At 60.0% G+C, this 22,713-nt stretch overlaps 1 protein-coding gene across 1 annotated transcript in view; it reads left to right on the top strand.

Annotated features, from left to right (window-relative positions):
- PEBP4 (phosphatidylethanolamine binding protein 4) overlaps window positions 1–22,713 on the top strand; it is a 29,606-nt gene extending 6,893 nt beyond the window's left edge. Inside the window, exons 3-6 of the mRNA XM_088538888.1 lie at window positions 5,144–5,242; window positions 21,073–21,118; window positions 21,207–21,323; window positions 22,622–22,713. Of these exons, the coding sequence (XP_088395014.1) occupies window positions 5,144–5,242; window positions 21,073–21,118; window positions 21,207–21,323; window positions 22,622–22,713 (354 nt within the window). The remainder of the gene's footprint in view (window positions 1–5,143; window positions 5,243–21,072; window positions 21,119–21,206; window positions 21,324–22,621) is intronic.

Here is a 22,713-nt window from a genome sequence, read left to right as displayed (position 1 = left end):
CCGGTCCGGTTTCGCCTTGGTGCTGCCGGGGACTCAGCCTTGGGAGAGCTGCATCGTTTCCGCCTTGCTCGAAATCCTCCCTCACCAAATAGCATTAAATATTCCTGAGCTGTGAAAGTCTTGGACTGATTCTGTTTTCCATAAATAAACCTGTTTGGAGATATTTGGAGAAGGGCCTAAGCTGCAGAGCTTGGAACGGCTCCCGACGCCCGTGGCTGTTTGGGCCCGAGGCTTTGGTGCGGGATGGGTGTCCCTTTGCTGCGCTCAGTGCCGGGGCCGGACAAGCCCCTCCAAGGGTCGCCGGGATGAGCAGGAGCATCCAGGGGGATTTGGCTGCCCCGGGGCAGGAAGAGCCACCAAGGCCGCAATGCGGAGCAGGGCGCAAAGAAAGAAAGAAAGACCCCTGCTTCATTTGGCTTCAAATGGGGGCATAACCAGGCGAGTCCTGCAGAACGCGCTCGCAGCCGGGCTGCGCGCGGGCAGCGTGCGAGGGAGCCGGGGTGTCAATTCCTTCCCTCTCCGGAGGGGCCGTGCGCTCGCCGCTCATCTCGCGCGCGGCTGATGAGCCGCGACAGGCGCAGGATTGCTCCTTTGGAGCGCCGCGCGCGCCGCAGCCCGGCGAGGGGAGCACGGGTCCGTCCTGCTTATCCCCAAACCCGTGCGGGACAGGGGCGCGGGATGCCGTGCGCTCGAGGGACGGAGCTCTCCCTGCTCCGCGCGCTTAAATGCAGCACAACCCCCCAAAGAAGCCTTCTCCTGCGCGCGCGGCTCCGGCCTCGGGGGACACGGGGAAGCGAGCGAGCGGCACGTGATGGATGCTGATGATGGATGTTAATCACGGTGCTTAACGCGCTCCTGGGAGGCGCCGGGTGCAGGGCTGGGTGCGCGCCCGCTCTGGGAGACCCAGCTGTCATCCCTGCTTCCCTCCATTGGGAAAACAGCCCTGTGCTGGAGCCCCGGAGGGGAACACGCTCCAAGTCACCTGTGCACCTAAAAGAGGTCCAATAAAAGCAGGGAGAGGCCCCTCGGATGCTCCTCGGAGCAATCTCATCCGGAAGGTTCCCTCTGTCCGCGCCCCGCACGGGCTCGCGCTCTTAGGGGTGGTGGTGGCGGGGGGGACAGCGCGGCGGCTGATTGACTCGAGGGCTCCCCGGGCACGAACTCCCCGCTCCGCACGTCCGCAGCCGGAGCAATTACGGATCCGAGCGCGGCGGCCTCCGCGGCGCAGGAGAGGCTCGTTTGAGCGCAGCAGGGGCAGAGGTGAGCGACCCGCGGCACCTCCTGTAATGGGAGCCGGCGGCAGCCGCCCGGGGCTCGCTCGCCGTAATTGCCGCAGCCGGCACCGCGGTGCCGCTCGCTAACGATGCCCCGGCCCGCGCGCCGGCTCGGCCCGGCGCTGCCCACGGATTGCAAAGCAGCAGGGCGGCCGCGGCGCTATCGTAGTGCTCGTGAGATTGGGGCTTGTTGGGGGCTCTTGGGTGGGAGAGGAGCAACGTGATCGGGTTGGGAATGGGAAATGGTGGCTCATACGTACGGCACAAAGACGTGGCTCAGCTGGGTCATGTTGACCCCTTCCCTGTTACGTTTAGCAGGACGAGATCATAGAATCATAGAATCACAGAATGCTTAGGGTTGGAAGGGACCTCTAGGGATCATCCAGTCCAACCCCTGCACACACAGGGTCACCTAGAGCACGTGGCACAGGGCTGCATCCAAGCGGGTTTGAAGATCTCCAGAGAAGGAGACTCCACAACCTCTCTGGGCAATGGATGTGTTCGATGGATATGTTCGAACAGCATAATTATTAGGGAGGGGAAAACAAGATGGTTTAAGAGGGGAATAAATCCTACAGACTTCCATGTGCCATCCGCAGGAGGCAGCCGCCTCAGCCATCCTGTTCCCTGTCACCAGCTCCGAGCTGAGCATCCTCACCGCTGCGGCGGTGGAAATTGGATATTCCGGGGCTGACGGCGGCGGGTGGTCGGCGCTCGCCCCCGGGGTCGGCGGTGCCGCTCGGCTCCGCGCCGCGCGCTCCCCGGGGGCTCCCGGATTCATTTCCCGGCGTGACCCCGGGGCCGCGCGGGGAGCAGAGGTCGCGGGCGCTCATCCGCCTCGTCCCGCTCTCCGCGCGCTTCCTTGCCGCGTGGAGCCGAGCCCCCGGATTCAATTACGGGCTGCCCCGGGGCAGCGACGTGCTGCGCTCGCCCCACGCACCGGGGCCGCTTTGCAGGCCGGGACGCGCTTGCTGCCCGCTGCCGTTTTGGAAGCGGGAGCTTCTCCCGCCGTTGCTCCACGGAGCACCCTGTGCTCTCCCACGGGCCACCCCATCCTCTTTATTTCAGTAGTATGCAGTGCCTCCCGCCACCCCTTCCTCTTTATTTCACTGATTATTTCTATTTATGAATTGATTTTATACTCCTGGCATAAGGGCGGAGGAGCTGCTCCCACCCCGGAGAGGGGAGCAGATCCCGCTCGCTCCCACCCGGAGCATCCCCCAGCGCCGCCCGGATAATGAGAGCCCGTTTAAAAAACTTAAAGCCTCTTCCTGCACGCGGTGACTGACACAAATGGAGTTCGTATTTAATCATCTGTTAACTCGTTGTCTATTATAGCTCTTTAATAGCACCATAGATATTCTTAATGAAGCATGATTTAAGGTATTTACAGCTCCAGGACCGACAGACATCACTCACAGTGTGCAGGTAATGAGGCGTAAAACAGCTCTGGAAACCGTAAAAATGGGAGAGAGAGCGCGAGCGAGCGAGGAGCTCGCAGCTGAATTGTTCCAGGGTTTGTTTTAAAATGTTTAGGCATTTAAAGTCATTTCAGCTTTTCCGAGGTGTCTGCTAGCAGCAGGTTCAGCGGGTGCCCGTAACCCCTGCGGTGCCGTGGGCAGGAGCAGGCGAAGGCCAATGTGGATTTAAGGAGAAAAGCGTTTTGCACCCGCGCGCAATTAGCTGGGGAGGAATGGGCCGGTGCGGATGCGTCGCAATCGCAACGCTGTCCTGGCTGCGCCGGGAGCATGCGGGGCCCTCTTACTTGCAAATGTCACCCTGCCACATCCCGGCTCCGTCCCCATTAAAAAAAAAAAATAGCAGCCCACACACACACAAAAAAAAAAAAACCCAAAAATCCACCCGAGCCCAAGCCAAGATTGGGAAAATGATTTGTGACTGAGGTGCCACTCTGCATCAAAATATTGTCTCAGGAAATGTCAGATGTCACCAATCCATATGTCCCCCCGCGTGACAGTAATTGGGTTGGAAGGCGGCGGCAGCTCTTCCCGGTGCCGGTGCCGCGTTGCTGCCCGCGGCCCGAGCGCCACCCGGCCCCGCTCGCTGAGGAGGAGGGGGACAGGGACAAAGCGCGGCCGCCGCGCGCTCCGTGCGCTTCCCTGCCCTGTCCTGCTGGAATATCCCATGGGTGTCTCTTGGGATGGCGACTCTCCGTGCGAACCGGTCCCTGCTCCTCGCGGGGAGCTCGGCGCCGCTCCGGGCATCCCTCCGGTTCCCACGGCAACGGCTCCGGAGGCAGCCGCTCCGCACAGCCGCTGCCCCGGGGCCGCGCCCGATCCCTGCGGATCGGCAGCGGGAACGGGATGCGCTTCCCGCATCCCAGCCCGACCCCGCGGCCCGGAGCCGCGCGCGCCGCCACCTCGGCGGGCCGCAATCTGCAGCGCGCGGCGCGCCTGCTGTTACCTCCGCTTGCACTCTCGCCGCGTGTTTGCTGTTATTTTTTAACACTTTTCCCCCCCTTTTCTTTTCTTTTTTTTTTATCGAAGCGCTCCCTCTCCCCAGAGCCTGCCGGCAGCGAAGGCATGGTCTGTGCAACTGCAATTATTGCGAGGAACAGATGGAGCGCGGAGCAGAAAGTCTGTTAATAGTAATAGAGATGCCGCGCGTTAACCTGGCCAGCACACGATGACAGTCCCATGACTACGCGTTCTGTTCCCACCAGCTGGGCTCCCGCAGCGCCTGCTCCCCCCGGCCGCAAATTCCTTCACACACGCCACCACTCCGGGCTTTTTCCCCCTCCTGCTCCATGGCATATCCCCCCTCGGCACTTCCCTTTCCCGGGATGCGGGGCCATGCAACCGGTAGCACCTGATCCCTGAGGTCCCATTAGGAGAGCGGGTCCCATTCCGAGGAGTTGGTGGGATAACCCGGCCCTACATTCTTGCCAGATCCCGTGGCGTCCGGAGCTCATGCCAAACCCATATGCGTGCCACGGGCACCAAAATAGCCGTGCCAGCCCTGCAGCACGTGGATTGCGCCGTGCACTCTCTCCCGGAGCCATTTGCGGGATTGCATCGTGCGCTCGCTCCCGGAGCTGTTTGCAGGATTGCACCATGCGCTCGCTCCCGGAGCCATTTGTGGGATTGCGCCGCACGCTCGCTCCCGGAGCCGTTTGCGGGATTGCACCATGTGCTTGCTCCCGGAGCCATTTGTGGGATTGCACCGCACGCTTGCTCCCGGAGCCATTTGTGGGATCGCACTGCACACTCACTCCCGGAGCCGTTTGCAGGATTGCACCACGCGCTCGCTCCCGGAGCCATTTGCAGGATTGCACCGGAGCCGCTTGCCGTCCCCTGGGCCTGCTGCCAGAGCCAGGCCGCTTGCAACACCGGTGCTGAGGGCCGGGCTCCCAGCCTGGGGCTGAGGTTGCCCAATTCCCAGGTGTGCAAGCCGGGAGAGGCTGTGCCCGCTTGGGACATCGCCGGGTGTGCCGGCAGCCTGGCCCGGCAGCGCCGGAGCCGTGCGGATACCCGAGCCCCTTGGGGCTGTGTCCAGCGGCTGGCAGTGACACGGCCCCTTTGCTCCCTGTCCCCATCCCTGCGGAGCGCCCCATGCGCGCGGCGGCCTCGCGCGCTGCAGGATGTGGTTGGGGAGGAAGCTCTCCTTGGCGCGCTGCCTTCGGGCAAAGCGCAGAACCTCTTCTTCCTCCATTTGTGCTTGGAAGCAGTTCGGGTTGCAGGAAACAAAACGTCCCGAGGGGCTCCTGGGGGCACAGGCCTTTCACACCGGCAGCACCATTAAAGTGACCCGAGCGAACACAGCGGGGTTGCAGGGCCCATAAGCTCTCGGGGCCAGGGCACGTGGTGGCCCCTGCGCTGTGCCCACGGTGTTCTCGCTCTTTCTTGCAGGACAAGAAGTACGTGTTGGTCATGGTGGACCCGGACGCTCCCAGCCGCGCGGATCCGAGCGAGCGCTTCTGGAGACACTGGCTCGTCACCGACATCCGGGTGAGTGCGACCGCGCTGCTCGCATCGGGCCCCTGTGCTGCCGGCTACGAGCGCTCCTTGGGTGCCTGCCATGTGCGTTCCTAAGCTGCCAGCTATACGTGTTCCTAAGGTGCTCGCTATATATGTTCCTATGCTGCTAACTCTATGCGTTCCTAAGGTGCTCGCTATATATGTTCCTATGCTGCTAGGTATACGCATTCCTAAGGTGCTCGCAATGTGTTCCTATGCTGCTAGCTATACGCATTCCTAAGGTGCTCGCTATATATGTTCCTATGCTGCTAGCTATATACGTTCCTAAGGTGCTCGCTATATATGTTCCTATGCTGCTAGCTATACGTGTGCCTAAGGTACTTGCTATATACGTTCCTACGCTGCTAGGTATACGCATTCCTAAGGTGCTCGCTATATATGTTCCTATGCTGCTAGCTATATGTTTTCCTAAGGTACTTGCTATATATGTTCCTATGCTGCTAGCTATATGCGTTTCCAAGGTATTTGCTATATATGTTCCTACGCTGCTAGGTATACGCATTCCTAAGGTGCTCACTGTGTGTTCCTATGCTGCCAGCTATACGCATTCCTAAGGTGCTTGCTATATATGTTCCTATGCTGCTAGCTATATGTGTTTCTAAGGTGCTTGTTGTATATGTTCCTATGCTGCTAGCTATATACGTTCCTAATGCGCTCGCTATGTGTTCCTATGCTGCTAGGTATATACGTTCCTAAGGTGCTCACTATATATGTTCCTATGCTGCTAGCTATATGCGTGCCTAGGGTACTTGCTATACATGTTCCTATGCTGCTAGCTATATGCATTCCTACGGTGCTTGCTATATGTGTTCCTAGGTGTTTGCCATGTGCGTTCCTATGGTGCTCGCTAGATGTGCTCCTGCAGTGCTTGCTATAAGCAATCTGATGTCTCTCGCTATACGCGTTCCTCTGTGGCTTGCTGTGTGCATTTACATGTTGCTTGTTGCATGCAATTACATACTGCTTGCTATATGCACTTATACACCGCTTGCTGTGTTCATTCCCGTGCGACTTGCTGCATGTGCTTATGTCGCTTGCTCTGGGGGTTTATGTATTGCTTGCTATATGTGATTCCAGGTCACTTGCTGGGAACATTTACATGTCACTTGCCATAGGCATTCCCGTGTCACTTGCTCTATCTGCAATTCCCTGGAGTCGGGCTGGGCAATCCAGCCCCAGAGCAGGGATCCTCAGCCCCGCTGCTCCTCATTCCCAAAGGTTTCCCGCAGTCCTGTTGTGCGGATCATTCGGATCGGCATTCCTAATGCAACTCCTGTGTGGACCCCAAGCTTTGCCATCGCCTGCGTGCCTAGAAACCAGAAAGCAGCTTGGTCCTCTCTGGCTCACTTTTATGTTTAAAAGATTGGGTGTTTCCGCCCTGAATCAATCTAGCTAATAATCTGAGCGCTAAAGTCTAATTAAGATATCAATTAATTTGCCGCGTGCATTTAACAAGAAATATCTAGTTATTCTCCTCTATTATTCTCTGAAATTACTGCTAAGGGCTTTTTGTACAGATACCTTAATTAGACTTTTTATTGTTAATGGGAATATTGAGCAAATTAAAAACAGATATTAATACTTCCCATGAATTTCATAATTGGTGGAAAAACCACAAAGCATTCCAAAGAACGCAGAGATTTGTGTACAGGGCTTTCTTTTCTTTTTTCTTTTTTTTTAATCCACCATAGAAACCTCCTGCATTCCTAACAACAGGGTCCTGGAAGCCGCTCATTAATTTTAGCACTTAGGAAGTGCTGGAGCCCGAGCTCTTGCTTCCCTTCTGTGCCCAGATCCTTCCGTGGCCTCTGCTCCCACTCACTACTGCATCCTTCTCTCTCCTCTGTTTTAAGAAGAGGATCCTTTAGTAGAGGAGGGATATTCAGGGGTATTATTCCTGGCAATTCCCTCTGGAAAATGCCGAGGTCAGAAGCTCCTGGAGCAGTAAAACCTCGGTGCTCCAGAGGCGCCTTCCCATGTGCACGGATGCTGCTTTAGGTCAGACTTGGATTTCCACTGGTTTTCCTGGCCACTGCTCCAGGAGCTAACCTATCCCATGGGAAAAGCCGAATTTCCTGCACATTCAGCCACCATGGCCCAGATAGGCTCAGCATTCCCGGCCAGAGCCTCCGCGCGGCAGCCGCCAAGGATGCCTCTGCTGCCGCGCAAAATAATTTAAATAAAAACGTTGCTGCAAAGTGGAATAATATCTTTTGATGAATGTTTTTAAAGCCCTTTAGGTTTTCCTGGTAATTTGCAGTGTAAAATTATTTAGAGATAAGAGCCAAATTAGCTCTTATAGGCGGAGGTCGATATGTCCCGTTATCCGTGCAAGCAGTGTTTAAATATAATCAGCCTTTACTCTAATGCAGCATAATTGTTCATTTGAAATAGCTCTTTTTTTTGCCTTCTTTTTTTTTTTGCTTTACTCCATTCAATGAGTCATTAAAATATTCAAAGGATAATGCAGTGAATTGGAAAGGAATTTATCCCATTATCCTGTATGTACCGCCGAGCCTCAGGTAGGCAGGCAGAGTCGGAAGCGGTTTGCGGAGCCAGCGGGTAGACAGGAGGAAGAGTTGGGAAAACACGGCCTTTCTGGAGCCGCATTCCCTCCTCATCCCGGGATGCGGTAGCAGCTGCTGATGCTGCAAAATCTGCACTGCTCGACTGTCTTTTTCCCAAAATCTGTGACTTCCCAGGAGGTTGTTATGGAAACGGGAGTGGGGGAAACTGAGGCAGGCGCCGTCTCCAGTGCATCCCGTGGTGGTGCCAGGGATGCTGCGCGGTCCCATCCTTCCGTGCAGCCCCATCCTTCCACGTGGTCCCATCCTTCCATACGGTCCCATCCTTCCATACGGTCCCATCCTTCTGTGCGGTCCCATCCTTCCATACAGTCCCATCCTTCCATACGGTCCCATCCTTCCATACGGTCCCATCCTTCCGTGCGGTCCCATCCTTCCATACAGTCCCATCCTTCCATACGGTCCCATCCTTCCATACGGTCCCATCCTTCCGTGCAGTCCCATCCTTCCGTGCGGTCCCATCCTTCCACGTGGTCCCATCCTTCCACGTGGTCCCATCCTTCCATACGGTCCCATCCTTCCATACGGTCCCATCCTTCCATATGGTCCCATCCTTCCGTGCGGTCCCATCCTTCCATACGGTCCCATCCTTCCGTGCGGTCCCATCCTTCCGCGCGGTCCCATCCTTCCATACGGTCCCATCCTTCCGTGCGGTCCCATCCTTCCGTGCGGTCCCATCCTTCCACGTGGTCCCCATCCTTCCATGCGGTCCCATCCTTCCACGTGGTCCCATCCTTCCACGTGGTCCCATCCTTCCGTGTGGCCCCATCCTTCCATGCGGTCCCATCCTTCCGTGCGGTCCCATCCTTCCACGTGGTCCCCATTCCCGCTCCGCAGCGCCAGGCTGCGCACGTCGCCATAGAAACGGGGCTCTCAGGCAGGCTCAGACTTGCTTAAGCAGAGAACTTGGGGCGCGCTCGCACACAGCAGCGGGTATTAAACCTAGATTAGCAAAACCCGGGCTAATAAAAACACAGAGCACAAGCAAAGGAGGCCGCTGCGAGGACGCGGGCGCCCCTGCCCCATGCTGCATCCATGGGGTGACCCGGTGCCCGTCCCGGGCACGCGATGCGCCGCGGCCCCGCGTGCTCCGTCGCGGGCTGCGTGTCAGCGCGATTATTCATGCTCTGCAAACAGATGGGGTTTAATTGCTGCTACTGTCAGGTTCTCTGCAAATACCGTGCGAAAAGGGCTTTTTGGCTAATTGTTTTAAAATAAAAGTTCAGGAGCAGCGTGGAGAAATTACAGATCAAATGCATTTCGGAGATCAAACTGTTTATATTACCTTTAAATATAGTCTTTAGCCAGTGGCACCCGGAGGGGTGAGTGACTGCTCGGCACAGAGCCACCTCGGGGCCTGCGCGCCGCAATTGAGCTCTTCCCTGCGCCCTGCCGCTCGCTTGCAAACTACTCCCGAGTGCAGCATCTTGCAAAGGTCTCCATCCTGGGGGGGTCTCCGTCCGGCTCCTCTTGGAATACTCCATCCATCCAATCCTGGGATGCTCCGGTCCTTCCCTGTTTGGCATGCTCCATCCCCTGTCCCATTTTGGGGAGGGAAAGGGGAAATTGTCCTTCCCTATTTGGCATGCTCCATCCCATGTCCCGTTTTGGGGAGGGAAAGGGGAAATCGTGCTAGCCAACGCTGGGAGCCACGCACGGGGTGATGTGCTTGGCCACGTTCAGTTATAATCCCCTCCTCTGGAAGGGCTGGATTTAGCGCGCTTGGAAATAATCCCATTTTTCCCCGTGGAAGAGCCTACAGGGCTGTGCAGGCCGGAGTGCATCACTCCCCGCGGCCACCCTGTTTGATGCGGATGCCGAAAGCGCGGGATGGGCCAGATTTGTGTTTGGGAAGCACGGGATGGGGCCAGGTTGGGCATCACCACATTCCCCAGCCCTTCCCTGGCCTTTTCCCGAGGCCTTTCCCTGCATTTCCCTTTTCCCAGCGCTGCCCTGGGCTCCGGGACCCGCTCCCCGACACTGGCGTGGGCAGCGGTGCAAGCCGAGCGACCCGAGCGCGCGCCGGCACCGAATCCCGGGATACCGGGTCCCGCTCGCGTCCCCGGAGGCGGCGGGGGCCGGGCGCTTCCCGGGCCTGCCTGGCGGAAGAGCCTCCCCTCGATGACTAACGGGGCCTGTGTGGGAGAGCCGGGAGCCGGAGGAGGGAACTCCAGCAGCACCCCGGGCGCTCCAGGCACATCCCGCGTTGCCGGAGCAACGGGAGGCAGGCGGGGACTTCCCCGCGCCGGGGTGACTCGCGCGCTGATGCGGGCGGAAAATCGCTCCCAAGGAAAAAAAAAAGAGCTGGAGCTGTGACTAAGCAGCACAAGTTATGTAAAAGCGCTGGGGAGAGCAGGGGAGGGAGAGCGGGGCCCGTGCCCCTCCGTGCGCCCCGGCTGGATGCGGCACCGGCTCCCGGGATGCGGCTTCATCCCGGTGCTGCACGGATGCGTCCCGGTGTTGTGCACGGCTCCGTGGGGTGGATCGAAGCCTTTGACGCCGCGCTCCTCCTCGCTGCTTGCTCAGGGTCTGAACAGGATGATGTTCCCCTTTGCAACAGCCGGAGCGTGCGGAGAGGGGCCCGGGAAGCTTCGGGCTTCCTTTGGGAAGTGCGCAGGGCATCAGGAGCGGCGTTGCTCCCAGGGTAGGGAATGCAGAGGCTGCAGGGAAGCCCCAGCACTGCCCTCCTTGGATGCCAATGAGTCACGGCGGGGGAGCCCCGCGCTGCCAGGCTGCTCCATCCCAGCTCCTCGCATCTCGGCCCACAGCCCCGCGTTGCTATGGAGTCCCCAGCTCCAGGGCTGCAAGGAGGAGGGAAGGAGGGAGGGAGGGAAGGAGGGGGAGCTCCAAAGCTGCCACCGGGGATCTGCGGCCTGGAATATGCAGGAGAGCCTGGGAAAGGGATCCCCTGTAGGTGGGAAAGGTGGTGTCAGCACACGGTGCAGTGCCCAGAGCTGTTGGGAACCTGCGCGCTTCCCGGCTGAGCCTGCTGGGAGCATCCTGGATTTCTCTCCATCGCCTGCAGGACACACACCGAGGGGACAGAAATGATGCTTGAGCTCTGCTCTGGAGCAGGGATGCGGGAGCGTCCGGAGCAGGGATGTGGGGACTTCTGGAGCAGGGGTGCAGGAGCCTCTGGAGCAGGGATGTGGTGGCTCTGGAGTAGGGATATGGGCAGTCTGGAGCATGGACGGGGCTCTGGAGCAGGAATGTAGGGAACTCGAGCAGGGATGCAGGGGCCTCCAAGGCAGGGATGCGGGGACCTCTGGAGCAGGGATGTGGGGACCTCTGGAGCAGGGATGTGGGGACCTCTGGAGCTGGGATACAGGGTTCTGGAGCAGGGATGTAGTGGCTCTGGAGTAGGGATATGGGCAGTCTGGAGCAGGGATGCGGCTCTGGAGCAGAGATTTGGGGGCCTTTGGAGCAGGGATGCTGCGTTCCAGAGCACGGACGTGGGGGCTCCGCAGGCCTGCAACCCCCCCCATCCCGGCTCCGCACGCGCCTTCCGGTGCTTCCCGGCGGAAGGCAGGTGGGAGAGCGAGGAAAGCCCCGCTGGCTTCCCTCGGCGCGGCGCTCCCTTCCGCAGGCTTCCCTGCCGCTCGGCACAGCGCGGCGCAGCCGCTCCCACGCCGGCAAATCGGCTGCGTGTTTAATTGGGATTCCTCACACCTACGGGGTAGAGCCTTGTCACCGCAGCGCAGCCCTCGCCAGCTGGCAGCCCGCGCGCCGCCCACCTCCCCGCTCCCAAGAAATCCTGCCCGGCCCCTGCTCCGCACCCGCCGGAGCCGGAGCGGAGCGGCCGGAGCTGCGGCCGGGCTCGGCGTGTGCAGGGAGCAGCGGGTGGCTGCACCGGGGCATGGGGCAGGGGACGGCAGAGGGCAGTGCCGGCCTGTGCCCAAGTGGTGCAACGTGCCCGTGTGGTGCAACGGGCCCATGCGGTGCAACGTGCCCACGTGGTGCAACGGGCCTGCGCGGTGCAACGTACCCGCGTGGTGCAACGTGTCCATGCGGTGCAACGGGCCTGTGCAGTGCAGCATACCAGCATGGTGCAATGTGCCCGCGTGGTGCAATGTGCCCACACGGTGCAACGGGCCTGTGCAGTGCAACGTACCCGCATGGTGCAATGTGCCCGTGCAGTGCAATGTGCCCAAGTAGTGCAACATGCCCATAGTGCAGTGCAACGTGCCCACGCGGTGCAATGTGCCCATAGGGCAGTGCAACGTGCCCACGTGGTGCAACATACCCACGCGGTGCAACGTGCCCACGCGGTGCAACGTGCCCATAGTGCAGTGCAACATGCCCGCGTGGTGCAATGTGCCCACGCGGTGCAACGAGCCCGTGTGGTGCAATGTACCCACATGGTGCAACGTGCCCACGCAATGCAATGGGCCCACGTGGTGCAATGTGCCCGTGCGGTGCAACGGGCCCACGCAGTGCAACGTGCCCACACGGTGCAAGATACCCGTGCGGTGCAATGTGCCCATGCGGTGCAACGGGCCTGCGCGGTGCAACGGGCCCACACTGTGCAATGCCTCTGTGCCCAAGGGTTCCCAGCTGAGAGTCATGCCCAGGACTTGGGTTTTCATCTTGGAGCTCGTGCCTGGCACGCCAGGCTTGCTTTGGGGAGCTTTGCCCAATGTTTGGGGTTTGCATTGGCGAGCTTTGCCCCATGCTCGGGGTTTGCATCCAGGAGCTGGTGCCGGGCGCTCCGGGCCTGGACAGGGAAGCTCATGGCCAACGCTCCAGGCTCCCACTATGGAGTTTGGCCCAATGCACAGGGTTTGCACTGAGGAGCTCATGCCCAAAACTCAGGGTTTGCATCAGGGGGCTCGTGCCCAACACTCAGGGCTCGCACTGGGTGATCTCATGCCCCATACCCAGGTTTGCACCGGGCAGCCCATGCCCAACATGCAGGGCCCGCTCCAAGCTGGTGCCAGAACTCAGAGCTCGCTCTGGGAACATCAGGAAAATCCCAGTGGATTTTCAGGGATGCGCGGGGGCACCGTCACGGCGCGCAAAGAAACATTTGTGTTTTCCTACAGAACCAGCCCCCCTGGGCCCTGCAGCCCTCTGGGGGCTTCTCCCCTTTTTCTGGCTCTTTTCTTTTTTTTAAGTTTCCCCGCGTCTTTGTCTTAGCGAGCCAGGTTAAATATTCAGTAATCAGTGTATAATACACCTGGACTCGCTCGCGAGATATCTGCCTTTTGTACTGCGACAGGACATTAATAGTAATTATTCTGCTTTGTAATTGGAGCTTTAAATACTAATTCAAACAGCCAGAGGAAAACCAATTAGTGCTAATTTATCTCTATGTGTTTTGGAGAGCCTGTGTCTGTCATACTGTGAAGAAATAGGTTGGTAATTAGTACAGTTGGGTGGTAGATAGAAGTAATTATCAGATTCTTTCATGTTCTTTAAAGGGAGGGAAAAAAGAAAGGAAATGCGAGGGCTGCTCCGTGCTCCATTCCCGGGAAGTCGCACATGGGGTGGAGGGGAGGCATCCGACGGGTGTTCCCGGGGGATGCAGCACAGGGAGCCCCCGCGATGATGGGGATGGCGAGCCGGCCTTCATCCCGATCCTGCTCCCAATCCCAGTCCTAATCCCAGTGCTGCAGGCAGGAAGGAGCTGCTTTGCTCCCTGCACAGCTCCCTGCCTTGCTCCGGGGAAAGGAGCTGGATCGGGAGCACAGATGCCCCCCTCGCCAAGATGCAAGGCCGGAGCCGGCAGCATCCGCAGGGATTCGGGAATTCAGGAACGGCCCCTTGCGCCTCTCCCAGCGCCCGGCGGAGTTACCAAGGCAATGCCCGAGCGCTGCGCTCCCGTCGAGCGGATCCCTCCTCCTACCCTCCGTGCCCCTTTCATTCCTGCCAATTTAAGATTCTTGTTTAGGGAAAGAAGGAGAAGGAGAGAAAAAAAAAAAAAAGCAAATGCTAATGATGGAAAAAAAGCACATTTTTCTCAAGGGAGGGGAGAAAATGCTGCTGGAAGTATTCTATGCAAAGCGATGCCGGGGGGCACAATATATCAAAGAAAATATAATACACCCAGGTTAAAACTAATGATTGCCATATAATTAGACGTGAACCATTGTGCTATAAATGTGTATTCTTCGGCGTGCTGTGATTTTACTGTAAAAAGGAGAGAGAGGGAGCGCGCGAGAGAAAGAAAGACAGAAAAACACAGAACCCAGCAACATACTATAAAAAGATCTCTGTTGACTTTTCTGCTGTTTAGTATTCCTTGCCCGTACTCCCCCGGGAGTATGTAATTAGTGCTTTATGAAGAGTGCATTTAAAGCAGTTTAATATTCACCTCATTCAGTCTGAAACAATGTGATCACTGCTTAGACAAATCACTGCTCCTTACTGACATCCTCTGTCAGAACATTACCTCTGAAAAGACCTTTCAAGAGGCTTGGATGTTAATTAGTTGTCTGTCATGTATAAACAGAGCAGTGAGCAGAAGGGCTGCGCCAGGCCAAAGACACGGAGGGAAATACTGGAAATACTTTTTTTTTTTTTGCTTTTTTTTCCCTGCTTTTAGTGGGAATTGGTGGCTTCACCGTCACCATGCCCCGCTTGCTGGTTCTCAGCAGCATTTGGACTGTGAAGGAAGGGGAGGAAGGTGATGGGTTTCCCTGTGCCAGGATGCGATCCAGACCAGCTCCACTCACCTTTACTGGCCCTGGAACTGCCAAACCACTGATCCGCATCCTGGTCCTGCATCCTGGTCCTGGATCCTGGTCCCTGATCCCAGCCCGTCAACCTCTCCTTGTATTTTGGCCTTGTGTCCTGGTGCAGCATCCCTGCTCTTCATCCTTGTACTGCATCCCAGCCCCGTATTCTGGTCCCATACTCTACTCCTGTGTCTCATCTCTTCCTCCTGGTCCTGGATCCTGATCCCATATTCTAGCCCCATATCCAATCCCTGCTCCACATCCCAGTCGTGCATCCTGGCCCTTCTTCCTGGTCCTGGATCTTGGCCTTGGTGCTCCATTCCTGATCTTCATTCTTATCCTGCATCCCAACCTCATATTCTGGTTCCCTATTCCAGTCCTACATCCCAGCCCTTCCTCCTGGTCCTGGATCCGGCTTCCCACATCCGAGTCCAACATCCTTCCTAGTCCCCACATGCCCTGTATCCCAGTCCCATATCCCAACCCCACATCCCAGCCCCAGGAGGGTATTGGACACGGCACCGCACTGGGTTTCGGGAACGCGGCCGCTCTGGTGCCCATCAGTGCCACATCTGCACCCACGGCTGGGGAGGCTGTGCCCAAGGCAGCGGTTCGGGGCTTAAGCCCCGGAGTGACTTCGGATCAGGAAGGGAACGGGATGAACAGGCTTTTCTGCACCTATAAATTGTGGTTCCTGACACCCACCCACTTTTCCAGCATGCTTCAAAATGAATGGCTGGGAAATACTATAGGAAAGCAAAGTACTGCTATTTAAAATGGAGCTTAGCTCAACACAGTGGCTTTATCCAGTGAAAAGCTCCATAATTTAGCTCCGGCATTTGCTTTATTGCCACCGATAAACAGCTCCGGCTGTTCCCAGTGTGCCAGCTGTGCTGGCCAGCCTGGAGCTGCTCAGCAACGGCCAGAGGCCGCGTTTTCCTGGTGTTCCACAGCTGATTCCCTTGCACAATTCCCATGCACAATTCCTATGCACGGCCCCCATGCGTGGTTCCTTTGCACAGTTCCCATGCCCCATTCCCGTACCCAATTCCCGTGTCCCACCCCTCTGCCCCTGGATCAACCTCCTGCCCCAGCAGCTCCACACCCTGCAGAACAGGGGGGCTCCCCCTTTCTCTCCCATTCCCAGCTGCTTCCCTGTCCCTCTTAGTCACGGAGGTGAGGCACACACAGAGACCCAGGCATCAAAAACAAGAGGTGATGAAACGCCGGGAATAATTAAGTTGCACTAAATCACCGGGCCCCGGTGGCACCGTGCCAGCGCGCTAAGGAAACTGGAGCACAAACCAACCACCTTATTATTAATAATCGCCAACAACAACCTATTTTGCACGTCTCGGGCCCCAAGGAGCACCCGGGTAGCACTGAGGCCGCCGTGGGGAGGATGCTCGAATCCCCTCGTGCCGCGCGGTCCCATCCCGTCCTATGGAGCGATGCTGCTCATGGAGCGGGGCACGGATGGGCAGCTTGGCGTGGGTTTTAGGTGGTGACACCCGAGCCCCCAGCTCTGCACCCGCATCTGCAGCGCCAAGCCCCGAGGGCAGGGCTAGCCCGCGGGGCCGCGCTCGCCCGTTCCCACCTGCGCCATTGCATCAGCGCGGCCGGCCCGGCCGACATCCCGCTTGGCAGCGCGCGCCCGGCGGTGTCGAAACGCCCGTAAATCTCCTGCGCCCGTAAAACTCCCCTAAGCCGCGGGTAAACCTTTAATTCTCCGAGCTCCCACCCAGCCCAGGTCCCATCCCCACGGCAGGCAAGGAGAGTCGTGTCGCAGCACTCGAAATCACCCTAAAATCGGGCATTTTTGCATTCCCAACATCTAGGTTTGGGTTTGCAGCCCTGGCAAATCTCTGAGGCACCTTTTGCATCTCCCTGGAATGGGAGCGATTGCAGCCACGATGCAGATGTGCAGGGGGGCCACGAGGCACCGGCGGGGTCGCTCGCGGCTTTGGGAGCCGATGAGCGCGGTGACGACAGCGGCGCCTCTTGCCCCACGCCTGCAGCAACGCGGGTCCCAGGTGCCGGCAGGCGCTTGCCCAACGTGGCGAAACCCGCGCCCGAGACCACCCTTTCTTGGGTAACGCTCCTGACTCAAGATCCCACCCGGCGTGGCAGCTGCCTCTTACAACACAGCTCCCTGCAAACAGGTTTCCCCACGGATCCCTCTCCCAGCTCGCAGAGCGTTCGCCTTTGCTCCTTCCTCCCTGTTTATTGGAGCGGGGCGGGGGGAATCCGGCCCCCTCTGGCACAATCCTGCAGGGACGAGCATGGAAAAGGCTCCCGGGGGCCGCCGGGCCGTGGGCGCGCGCGGCCCGCGCTCACGGCGCGCCGGGAAGGTGTGCCGGAGCGCCGGGCCCGGCTTGCGGGCGCGTGGGCGGCGGGTTCGGTGCCGTCTTGTCAACACTTGAATATGTTGAGCATCACTCACGGGGCATTCGGCAAGAAACCTATTAAGCTAATTACCGCGTGTGTGTTTGTGTACGCGCGCGCGCGTGCGCCTCCGACGTGCCACCTTCCCGCGTCGTGCGCGGTGGCATCGCGGCCGCCCTGCCCGCGGATCCCTAATCCCAACCCTGACCCCAGCAGAGCCGCCTCCTGCGGCTGCGGGAAGCGGAGGGCACGCGGGCGCCTTCCCGCCCCGCAGGGCCGGGACACGGGCTCCGGTGGGATGCGGGACACGGATTCCAGCCGCCCGGCCGCTCCCCCGCCTCCGGGGCCCCGGCGCGGCCCCGCTTCCCGACGAGAAAGCCCCGAGCCCCGCGGGAGCTTGGTTCCGGTTGACTTTTATGGGAAAAAGGGAAGTCGGCGGCGGCGCTGGCGGAGCAGCCTTGGCAGGAGAGGCTGTTGAGCGCCCGCCAGGCGCGCCGGCAGCGGAGGTTGTTTAACCCCTCTCGCTCGGGATGCGGGAAGCTCCGATGCTCCCGGCACGGAGCAGAGCAGGGGCTGTTGCCTCCCGGTGCTCACACATCCTGGGTGTTCCCATATCATCCTACATAGCCATGGGGAGACGGGGGAGCTCACGGGGCTCCAAGGAGGGATGTCTCCCGTGGGAGCTTGCAGCATCCTGCCTGGAGTCTCCCCTCGAGCCTGGCCTCTGGCGAAGGGGAGACTTTGGGGGCAACAGGAGAAGGGGAAGAGATAAAGAGGGAAAATAAAATGAAACCCACGTGCCTTTCCCAGCACTCCCATGGGATGAGCCAAGGAGCTGGGCAGGCCCCGTGCAGCAAGAGAGCGGCACGTGCGCCCTTAGATCTGCCCCCACGCCACGAAGGCGCCCAGGGCCGCGCGTTTGCCGAGGCCCAAATAGGCACCGTCCCGAACCGCTCATGGTCCAAGCTCTCCTGCTGCGTGTGCAGAAAGAGGCGACGGGCCTTTAAATGCCTGGATTAGGCAAAATTTGGTGCTTCTCCAAGACTGCTCCGGAAATCTGCTGCTGGAAAAGCGAGCTAATCTTCAAGCTGCGTGCAAGCAAGCGCTCCCGCGAGAGCTGCGGTGGCTGGGGCGGGAGAGCCCCTCGCCGCCCCGCTCCCGTTCCCGGGGCTTTGCCGGGCCTCATTCCTCCCCCCGGATCCTGGTGCCTTTCCCAGGCTTCGGCGCCGTGGCGATGAGGCTGGCGCCGGGGGCGAACGGGGAGCAGGTCGGGGCAAACCGGCACCGGGAGCGATTGCGACGCTGTCCCGAGGGGTGCTTGGACGCGCCCGGGCGCGCACCGCGGGGTTTGGGTTGCCTCACCGCGCTCGCGCTCCCGGCACGCTCCGCTTCCCAGCACAAACCAAGGAAGCGGCCGCAGATCCAGCGCAAGCTTCCAGCAGCGCTTATTTGGGTTTAATCCCCTTTGTATGGAGTCGGGGCAAGGGGCTCGCTCCAGGGAGCCCTGTGCCCGCCTGCAGGCGAGCGGGAGCAGACGTGGCAAGGGGAGACTTTGGGTTTGCTGGCAGAAACGCGCAGGAGCCGCCCAGGTTTGGGCCCGTGTGCGGGATCACTCACTCCTGAGGCTGCCTCTCCCCAGCCTTTCCCAACAGGGTGTTGGGATGAAGCTTCCAAAGGGCGACGGTGGCACAAGCACCTCCACCCTCAGCCTCAGACCCCTTGCCCAGTTGCCTGAGATGTGGATAGGGAAATCGTGGGGGGAAACGTATCCAGCAGCAGCTCCCGCTCCGTATGGGGAGATTGGGGCTCCCAAGTGCTGCCTGGGATACTGGGGACACAACCATGAGCTCCCCACACCCCTGCACACGCTGGGTTGCGAAGTGCCCCTGTCATCTCTGCCACTTCCAGCCTCCCGGATTAAAAATTGCACCAAGCACCGGAGTGATTTATGTTTATTTTGCTCAGTTAATAACCCTACAACACGTCCTTCCCTGGGGCATTAGGGCGTATCAGACAAACATTAGTTTAAATTACAACCGTGCCCGATATTTATTCTTCAGCACACTTTTAGGGCAGCCTCCTGTGCTCGCAGTGCCAAGGCAGGCAGGATTGCAGCGCGCAACGGCCCGATGCACAGGGTGGAATTTGGGGCTTTGCACTCTTATATCGCAGCAGGTGCCCGTGCGATCCAACTCTTTCCAAGCCACCCTTGCCACAAATGCACCATGCGGAGCCGGGCCGGCTGTGCTGGCCTTGGCACCAGCTGGGACAGCTCTGGATCATGCAGCTGCCCCCATTGCACCGCCGGGCTCCGCGGCCCCTTCCCACGTCTCCTCGGCGGCTCTTCCCGTGTGACAAGTCTATCGAATGTGTCGGCAGCGCGGCTTTTCCCACTCCGCGCTGTCTCTCCGCGTCTTCCTCAGCTCGCCCCTTTCCCTTTCCTGATGGGGAGAAGCGGGCGCGGAGACGCCAGCGCCGGGCCTGGCGCCGCGGCCGCGCTGCCCTGATGCGATGTGACACTTGTCGCAAGACGCAATTAGCATGAGCGGCTGACGGCGTGATGGGAAAATGAGCGAAAGGGCGACTCTGCCCTCAAAACCCGCCCGGTGCCACTACCTGCCCCGACCCGCTGGGAGCAGCGGGCTCAGGTCTCCACGGAGCCCTGTGCCACCCCAGTGCTCCCGATGGTGGGTATTCCTCCTTCCAAGCCCCACACCAGCTGGGCAGGGGTAGGAAAAGTGGGAAACGAGCTCAGATGGAGTCATTAGGGACCATTAGCTCCCAGGAAAGGGTATTAATGAACTAAAGTGCTCGCAGCCGGGGTGCACAGGGGCTCCTGCATCCTCCTCCTCTGCGGGACCACCAGGAACATTTGGGGAGAAGCAGCTCCTCTTGCAGCCCAGCGGGTACAGCGGTGGCACCGCGCGTGTCCCCTGGCGTGACAGGGCCGCTGGAGCGCTCCACAGGACTCGTTTGGTGCGCGCTGTGAGGACGTGTCCTCACTTTCTCCCTCCCGCCTTCTTCCTGTTCTCTCCTCTTAAAAGCAGCTTCATCCTTTGACGCTCCCATGCCCGGGGCTAGCGCCATCCCGCTGCATCTCAGGGCTAGCCGGCAACCCACATTCGCAGCAGGAAAACAGGGAGGAGGCCCGGCCTCTCCCGATAAGCCCGTGGCGAAGCCAGGAATAGAAGGAGGTCCCCGGCTCCCCGCGCGCGCCGGCCGCCCTCCCCGCAGCGCTGCCTTTGAAGCCGGAGCCGGGCACGGAGGCGGCTGGCGGGTGGCCCAGCCGCGAGAGGAGCCGCGAGCCTCCCTGCTCGCCCCTTCCCGGGGGCACGGCTGGGTAGGGCAGGGGGTGGCATCGGTGCGCACATCTGGGCAGGACGGCGGGGGGGTTCCGCCTGGGCGTGCACATCTGGATGGAGCTGGGGGGCACATCTGCATGGAGCAGGTGGTCCCGGCTAGTGCGCACATCTGTATAGAGCTGGCGTGCGCGTCTGTGCAGAGCAGGTGTGCACATCTGCATAGAGCAGGCATGCACATCTGGACGGAACGGGCATGCAGACCCCTATGGAGCTGGTGTGCACATCTGCATAGAGCAAGCATGCACATCTGGATGGAACAGGCATGCAGACTCCTATGGAGCTGGCGTGCACATCTGTATGGAGCAGGTGTGCACATCTGCGTGGAGCAGGCATGCACATCTGGACGGAACGGGCATGCAGACTCCTATGGAGCTGGCGTGCACATCTGCATAGAGCAGGTATGCACATCTGGATGGAACAAGCATGTAGACCCCTATGGAGCTGGCGTGCACATCTGCATAGAGCAGGTATGCACATCTGGATGGAACAAGCATGCAGACCCCTATGGAACTGCTGTGCACATCTGCATAGAGCAGGCATACACATCTGGATGGAGCAGGCTTGCACATCCAGGTGGCTCGCCTGGGCCCATCTGTGTGGAGCAGGCGGGCACATCTGGATGGAGACGGTCTGCACACCTGCATGGGAGTGTGTGTCCACCTGCACGGGCTGGGCACGCACATCTGGACAGAGCAGGTGCCCACATCTGGTGCTCTGCTCCCTGCAGCAGATGCTCCGGGATGCTCCACAGGGAGCAGGACGGAGCTCACCGCCGCTCCCTCTCATTCCAGGGCGCCGATCTGCGGGCCGGCCGCCCCAGGGGCCACGTGCTGACAGGTGAGTGCTGGATGCAGGAGGACGGAGCATCCCTGGAAGTGCCCGGAGTGTCCCCAGGGGGCTCAGCCGCGGCCGCTTGTCCCCACAGAGTACGCGCGCCCGGCACCACCGGCCCGCAGCGGCTACCACCGTTACCAGCTCCGCCTGTACGAACAGCCAGCACACGAGTCCGTCGCCCTGAGCACCGCAGAGCTGCTTTCGCGGGGTAAGGAACGGCCGGGATGCCCTGGTCGGAATGGCAAGGAGCACCCTGTGCTTCCTGTGGGAGCATCCTGCAGGGAACACCCCACGGATCTGGTGTGGAGAATCCCATGCATCCCTCAGGGAACATCCCATGCATCCCGCCGGAGTGTCCCGTGCAGCGTGCTGTGCATGTCCCTGTGCACGCCCGCGGCAAACTGCTCCGTGCCGACGCCAGGGGCTGAAGCCTCCAGAAGAGGGCACTAAACCATGACCTAGACATGCCAGCGGATCCTTTTTTTCCCAAAAACATTCGTTCCTCGCTCAAATTCATGGGAAATACAAAGCGAGGGGGGCGGCAAGGTGCCACAAGGCAGGAGGGCGCCTCCGCTTCCGCGGCTCCTCGAGGCGCCCGGGCGCAAGGGGTGCTCGGGGCGCCACACCGGGCCCTCCGCAGGCGGGACCGGAGGGAAGGGGACAACCACGCTGCACCCGGAGTGTCCCCTGCGGCCACACGGGCTCCCCCAGGGCGAGCGCGGCCAGCGCGCGGCTGCTAGATAAGTAGGTCAGGAGAAGCCGGCGCTCGCCGCGGGGACCGGTGCCGCGCTCGGCGCGGAGGTGCAGGGGAGCCGGCGGGGATGCTGCGTTGCTGCGACCAGCGGGGCCGGGGAAACCCGTGGCCCTGGGGGATTTCCAGGCATCCCAGGGGGCTGGTAGGAAGCCAGGGGCTGGCAGGCCCCAAAGGTCAGCAGGAAGCTCCGGGGGGTGAAGTGGGGGGTCCCGGGTCTGCGCTGGTGCCCGGCCAGCCCTGCGGCAGAATGTGGCTGCAGCGGCGCGGGGTGGCAGTGCCAGGGATGCGCTGAGGGCACGAGGGATGCACAGATGGTGCAAGGGATGTGTTGATGGTGTGAGGGATGTACAGACGGTGCAAGGGATGCACTGAGGGTGTGAAGGATGCGCTGATGGTGTGAGGGATGTACAGACGGTGCAGGGGTTGCGCTGATGGTGCAAGGGATGCACTGAGGGTGCAAGGGATGCACTGATGGTGTGAGGGATGTGCTCCTGGTGTGAGGGATGCACTGAGGGTGTGAGGGATGCACTAAGGGTGTGAAGGATGCGCTGATGGTGCGAGGGATGTACAGACGGTGCAGGGGTTGCGCTGATGGTGCAAGGGATGCACTGAGGGTGCAAGGGATGCACTGATGGTGTGAGGGATGCACTAAGGGTGCGAAGGATGCGCTGATGGTGCGAGGGTTGCTCTGCAGCTCAGAAAGGCTCCCGGACACCTGCCACTGGCTTTCTCTGCCGCCTCTCTCCATGCAGGTGCCTGGTCCATGGAGCGCTTCGTGGAGCGGTTCCGGCTCGGCTCGCCCGTGGCCTCCACCCAGTTCCTCACTAAGCACGACGACGACTAG

Source organism: Tinamus guttatus, unplaced genomic scaffold, assembly GCF_059628265.1.
Source record: "Tinamus guttatus ecotype Peru unplaced genomic scaffold, ASM5962826v1 Tinamus_guttatus_pri_ptg001270l, whole genome shotgun sequence".
In the NCBI taxonomy this organism is placed as follows: Eukaryota; Metazoa; Chordata; class Aves; order Tinamiformes; family Tinamidae; genus Tinamus; species Tinamus guttatus.
Note: the sequence above shows the minus strand (reverse complement) of the source record. Positions and strands in the feature narration are given on the sequence as shown.